The following is a 6,508-nucleotide window of genomic DNA, read 5'->3' as shown; positions in this document are numbered from 1 at the left end:
GTTGCTCATATCTGCCACTTGGATACACAGAATGTGATGTATTTGAATCTTACTTGTTATTACACGGAGTTGGGTGAGGGAATGGCTCAGAAGTACGGATAGTCCACGACTTACAACAGTTCATTTAGTGACCATTCAAAATTACAACGGAACTGAAAAAGGTGACATGACCATTTTTCACCTATGATCTTTGCCCCATGATCATGTGATCAAAGTTCAGATGCTTGGCAACTAGTTCATATTTATGACAGTTGCAGTGATTACCTTTTGCGAGTCAATGGGGAAGCCAGATTCACTTAGAACCGGGTTACTAACTTCTCAACTACAGTGATTCACTTAACAACTGAGGCAAGGAAGATCGTAAAATGGGACAAAACTCACTTAACAAATGTCTCACTTAACAACAGAAATTTTGGCCTCAATTGTGGTATCTTGAGGACTACCTTTACTTGGAGCAGAACTTCACAGAAATAGATTACAAATGATCAGGAGCCACATTTCAGGAAGGGGGGAGGAATGACCAGTGACAGCTTTCTATGAAAACATTTGATATTTACGTTATGTTACTTCCAACAGCCTAAGAGAAATGATGTCATTGTTTAAATTATAGAACTTGAGATATAGCTTTTTCAGGTTTTCTATCCCATACTCTGATATCATTTCTTCTAAATGTCTTTGGAGATTATCAGTCATCCAGATCGTTGTCTCAAAGGTGTTGTTCAAAAGGCACCTGGACTTTCTTTGTTACCAACAAAGTACAAGTTGCCTTTTGAACAACACCTTTGGGACAATTTCTGCTAAAGTGACACAGCTCTTGAAAAAGCACCTTGAGTACTGTAAGAGATTATTTAATCATAAGAAGCTTTCCCCTAATATATACTTGAAATGCATACTTTTTATTTTCTTTTTCTTAACTTTTTCTTTACTTCCTGCTTTCAACAATAAAAATACTACTTAATCTATATCAGACCTGCATTGGACAGATTTAAATCTGGTTATGGTTAGATCTTTATAGTCTTTCTTCAATGTATTGGGACATACCATAATGTGTAGAACAATCAATTTGCATGATAAAACATAATCTCTACTTTTTCAAAGTGTTTGTATTTTTCCAACACTTTACAAGATTTACATCAGTGGCAAAAATAATTGACATAGCTCTGAATCCTACTTGTTGATGCTGTGTGGCCAACACACCTGTTCGGTGTCATATTAATTTAAAAAAATGAGTGGGGGGAATAAACTTAAAATTGCTATGCAGTTTCTGGTTCCTATGCAGAAAACGTCAATTCATTAATTGAGAGCAGCTTATTTGGCTGATCAGTCACAAAGTCTTTTTCTAGTCTAGCTACTAAATCCCAGTCCTACTGTTTAAAAAATATAATTACTAAATTGACCAATAGGCTTCTCCATAATAATTGTCAAATAGTTCGATTCCATCAACAGAAAGATAGATGCCTGTTGTAAATCCAGTTTGCCACTCCTGTCTCAAAATCCTACTTTCTTGACAACAAAGCAAAAAGTAACTTGTTTTTTAAGTATTCAAAATATAATGAAAAAATGAGTCCTCTCAAGAAAACTATATCAAATGTAGGATATCACACAGCTATGTAAAGGTCTTAGTATTTGTCATAATTTGTTTGGATTTGTTTCTGTGTTATGTGTTTTGCTTAGAAGCTTTCATGGATTATTTGACACTTCTCTGGCAATCTCTTTGTAAATATTTGGAAGAAATTAAACCTGAGATGTGATGGAAAATATGCTTTAAAATATGAAATTCTTACCTCACATGGATTTTATTTGGATTTTAGTAGGAAATCTAACATTTAAAGAAAAATAAATTGTTTAGAAAGTGGTATCCTTTTACTCATTTTATCATATTTTAGCAAATCAGGAATTAGCATCTTTTAGTAAGTGACATGATACATCCAATAGTTTTGCCTTTATGTCATTAGTGTCTTTGCTCCTAACTGCTATGGTATACGTGCAAGTAAACAAGTTTAGTTTTATCTAGGGATTTTTGACATTTTCAATAAAATATTTTTGAAGAAATTATTCTTCAAAGTAGTGTGTCTGTAAATTGATCAAACTTACATTTCATTTCATTATTTCATTCCAAAGTCTGAATTGAATAGATTTGTTTTCACTTTACGTTTAGTACATTTTCGATGTCATCTATAGTGGCCTCATGAACAGAGAATAGTTTACAAGTAAATTAAATCTGTACAAACTACAACTAAATCAAACATTGTACAAGCTGTAGTTGATGTCCTAGATACATATAATTGTTTAATTAGCCTTTCAAATCTAAAAGTATTTGACAGCTGTTTTTAAGGGTGTTGGGAGATATTTGTTCAAAATTGTATACATGTGCAGAAAGTATGTTATTGTTAAAGGTAACATAAGTGGTGAAGGCCAGTATTTCTATGTCCATCTGGGAAAGTAAATTCAGCTAAAAATACCGCAAGGCTGCAATGTAAAATGCAGTGTGTAAACTATTACAATTATACTGTGTTTGACTTTGTTTGAATCAAGGCAGAGTTTGATTTATGTATGGATCCACTATTGTATGTTTAAGTATGGTTTATATTTGTTTCACTAAAATGTGTTCTATCAATTTTTCAGTCTCCCTATTTATAACTCTTAATACAGGTAGTCCTCAACCTGTATTAAGTCCAACATTTCTGTTGCTAAGCAAAACATTTGTTGAGTGAATTTTGCCCCATTTTATGACCTTTCTTGCCACAGTTGTTAAGTGAATTACTGCAGTTTTTGAGTTAGTACAGTTGGCAATTGACTCTGGCTTCCCCACTGACTTTATCAGAAGATCACAAAAGGTGGATCACAGGACAAGACAGCTGTCATAAATACGTGCCAGTTGCCAATCATCCACATTTTGATTATGGGGATGTTGCAATGCTTGTAGGTGTTGTAACTTCTTTCAGTGCTATTGTTTCTTCAAACGGTCACTAAATAAACTGTTGTAAGTTGAGGACTACCTGTAGTACAAAGAAATTAATATACTACTACAAACAAATTATATACACTTTCATGCAGGAACAGTTGAGAAAAAGTTTCATTTGAAGAAATTCTTAAGTAGGATATATTACAAATTCCAACATTCACTTAAGATTTGTAAAGGACGAAAAGGGAAGCAGCAAATAATACAAAAGAGGACTTAATGCAGTCCCTTCAGAGATCTATATAGTGCTGTATTTTTCAACCTTGGCAACTTTGAAGTGTGAACTTCAATTCCCAGAATTCCCCAGCCAGCAAGGTGTTGAAGTCTTACCAAATAAGTCATATGTTTGTATGTTCAGATTTTTCCGCTGATCATTTGTAATGTAGACCAGCAGCATTAAATGTATATTTTAAACAGTATAAACTGTTTTAGTGAAATGTAGATTTATTTTAAAATACATCAGATATTTAAGAAAATAAATTCTCAATATATTCAATCACATTGAATATGTAAACATATAAAAACTATAAATCGAATGTACCCAAAAGTAGCAATTTCAGTAAGGAATATACTTCAAATTCCAGAGTATGAATTTTGATTTTTCCTAATCCTAATTCTTAATCCTAAGAATGGGCAGTTGGAAGTTAAAATTGTGAACACGAGAGCTGCCAATTTCGGAGCGGAGCGCTCCCAAGCCTTTTCGTCGCCTCCCTCCCGTCCATGCCACCCATCTCAGGTTCTACTTCTTGCTTGAGTTGCTTGCTTTAGTTCGGCGGAGCTCAGTCGCGGCCGCTGCCTTGCTCATCTCCCGCTGCTCCTCGTCTGCCCTCCATAAGCGTATCTTTCGAGACGTCTAACGAGCTCCAGAGCTCTCCTCGTTCTAGTCAGCGGCGCCCCACTCGACTCTGACTATAAGAGAAAATTATCGGAAGGTGCCCGGCTCGTTTTCCCAAGGCGTTCCCTCGCTTCTCCACCCCGCTCCCTTCGCGCTTTTCCGGCTGCCCTATTTCTCCATCGCGCTGCGAAGTCCTCCGTGAAGAAACCTTCCATCTCTGAGGCAGAAATGGTTCCGGGTCAGCGAAAGCGGTAGCCGACCTGCCGCGCTCGGGGGCTGCGGGAGCTTCGGGGAAGCCGGCGAAAGGGGCAGTCCGGAGAATTCTGCTGGCTTTCGCCGCTTGAGGCCGGGAAAGGGGTGCGCGCTTGCGCAGAGAGGGAGCTCTGGTGTTTTGGTGGCGGCGGCAATAATAGCAGGAAGCCGCTCACCATCATCGCGTGAGGGGCCGCGATCCTTGGTCGCAGACGGGCCGCCTGCGCTCCCCTTTCTTGGATCCTCGGGAAGCGGTCCCAGGGCAGCTATGTCTCTGAACCAATATGAGAGGCATTACAACTCCATTAACTCCGACTTTGGAAGCGACTCGTCCAGTAGGAGCAGCCCCCGTCCTGCTCCGGGCTTGGGGGGCGAGCAGGAGGAATTGCATTATGCTCCTATACGGGTTTTGGGTCGGGGGGCGTTCGGCGAGGCCACCCTGTATCGCCGGACTGAGGTACGTCGCTGCCCTGGTAGTCTTTCTTCTTCCTTGCATATGTGTCGAGGCCCCGAATCCTGTTGTTTCTTTATTGCCTTTCATATTGAAATCTGACTTTATCAATTCACGGGTTTCCTGCTGTTTTAATTGCTTCATGTCTGTCTGTTATCAAGAACTTCGATTGACATGAAGGAAGCTGGACCAAAGGCTGTGCCAAATTTCCCACTAATTCCTCCCTCACTTGTTTTTTTAATTTTTATTTATTTGCCTCTTTGCTTGACTGTTAAAATTCCTCATTTCTTTGAGGTGGGCCATTATCTTACATTTTGGAAGTTTAAATTGGGGTGGGAGGAGGGGCTGAAATTTTTACGGTAAACTGTATTATGAAAATATATGCAGGAAGATCATTTCTTTTGCAGCTCCAGTTTTCTCAGTTTTCAAAAATGATACAAAATTCTCAGAAAGTTTAAGTACTACAAAATGTCTGAAGAATTTCACCAAAGGGATGGAATGACTATTATAATAACAAGTGCAATCCATTATTAGCAAATTCAGTATAAAGTGATGCATGCTGAGACAGATCTGTAGTAATGCACACACACAAATGGGATTTCAGCTGGTGGTAACTGTATAGAAAAGGGATTTCACCAGAAAATCAATTCTTGATTGGTACAAAAGGCACACGTTCCAAGCTGACATTACAAAAGAGAAAAAAAATATATAAATTTTACAGCTATTCAAACTTACAGCTTGACCACATTTGGTATTGTAAAGCTGAAGGGCAACAGAATAATTAGGAGACTGAAGCAAAGTCTTTTTGAGATACAAATGCCTGATATTCTTTAACTTAGAAAATCGGAAAATATAAAAATGATAGAGGTAGATAAAACAGTGCAAAGTTGGAGTATAGAGAAACTTTTCCATTTCAAAATTAATAATTCACTGATTCTATAGTTAATTCATTAAGTGCTGGTATATCCGGAACAGATAAAAAAAAGCACTTTTTAAGGTTAATTATATTAACCTGTGGGCATAGCACATAGCTAAAAGACATAGTTTATAGCCAAACCGTTTAGTGTTTGATTATGTGCCATCAAGTCATCATCAAATTTTAGAGATCACATAGATTTTCTCCATTACAATCTGTCTCTAACCTGGTCCTTCAGGACTTCACCCATTGCCAGCAGTTCTGGATCCATTGCTACTATAATTGAGTCGATCTATCTTCTCTTTCCTTCCACCTGTCCTAGGATTAGGGCTTTCTCCAGGGAGCTTGGTCTTCACATCATATGTCTGAAATAGGATAACTTGAGCCTGATCATTTATTCCTTTAAATGAGAATTTGGGTTGATTTCAATAAATGATCCATTTTGTTTTCTTGGCTATCCATGGTATTCTTAGGAGGCTACTCCAAAGTTCAAAAATGTCAATGTTCTTCCTGTCCTGCTTCTATGAAGTCCAACTTCCACTTCCATGGAATGTCACAGGGAATAAGTAATTTGAAGGGGTGATCACTAATTGAGACAATTCATATAAGATAAAACTATCAGTAGATAGTGATGGCTCTATGTTGAAGGCAATAGTTCTCTTAATGCAATTGCTGGGAATGACTTGGAGAGTATACTGCAATGCGTATTGGTTCTTCTTTGGCATTTAGTTTGCCATTGTGGAAGGAGCATGCGAGGTTATACTGTACTTTGGTCTCATCTATCTAGTATAACTCTATTGGCTACTCCACAATTACTTTCAACTGCAAACATTTCTGTCTTTTTCTTTTATTGGTTTGGTAGATTTTCATCCACCTTTTCCTGTTTTGTTTGGAGTATTTTGTAGTTTTACAGATACTCTTGTTGCTACAGTCCCTAATACTTCTTCCATATTCCATAGTTGTTGTCTTTTAGCCATTCTCAATTTTTTTAAACAATTTATTGTGAATCTAAACTTAAGGCCTAAAGTAAGAGCTGTAAGTAAATAAGGACTCAGTACCCTCCTTTTCTAAACCTCTTTCTTTCTACGTATT

General features: G+C 37.5%; 1 protein-coding gene and 1 long non-coding RNA gene across 3 annotated transcripts in view; both read left to right on the top strand.

Moving 5' to 3' along the window:
• LOC148133431 (uncharacterized) overlaps window positions 1-336 on the top strand; it is a 55,623-nt gene extending 55,287 nt beyond the window's left edge. The window contains exon 2 of the long non-coding RNA XR_015746801.1: window positions 252-336. This is a non-coding gene — a long non-coding RNA (uncharacterized LOC148133431). The remainder of the gene's footprint in view (window positions 1-251) is intronic.
• Window positions 337-4,170: 3,834 nt separating this feature from the next.
• NEK9 (NIMA related kinase 9) overlaps window positions 4,171-6,508 on the top strand; it is a 32,615-nt gene continuing 30,277 nt past the window's right edge. For both annotated transcript variants that reach the window (XM_087951904.1, XM_026664414.2), the window contains exon 1: window positions 4,171-4,506. In XM_087951904.1, coding sequence (XP_087808030.1) covers window positions 4,318-4,506 — 189 coding nt within the window. In that variant the 5' untranslated portion in view covers window positions 4,171-4,317. The remainder of the gene's footprint in view (window positions 4,507-6,508) is intronic.

The sequence above is a fragment of the Notechis scutatus genome, chromosome 1 (assembly GCF_049901735.1).
Source record: "Notechis scutatus isolate UNSWTSFEM ecotype Mainland chromosome 1, rNotScu1.2, whole genome shotgun sequence".
NCBI lineage: Eukaryota > Metazoa > Chordata > Lepidosauria > Squamata > Elapidae > Notechis > Notechis scutatus.
The sequence above is the reverse complement of the archived record's forward strand: the minus strand, read 5'-3'. Positions and strand labels throughout refer to the sequence as shown.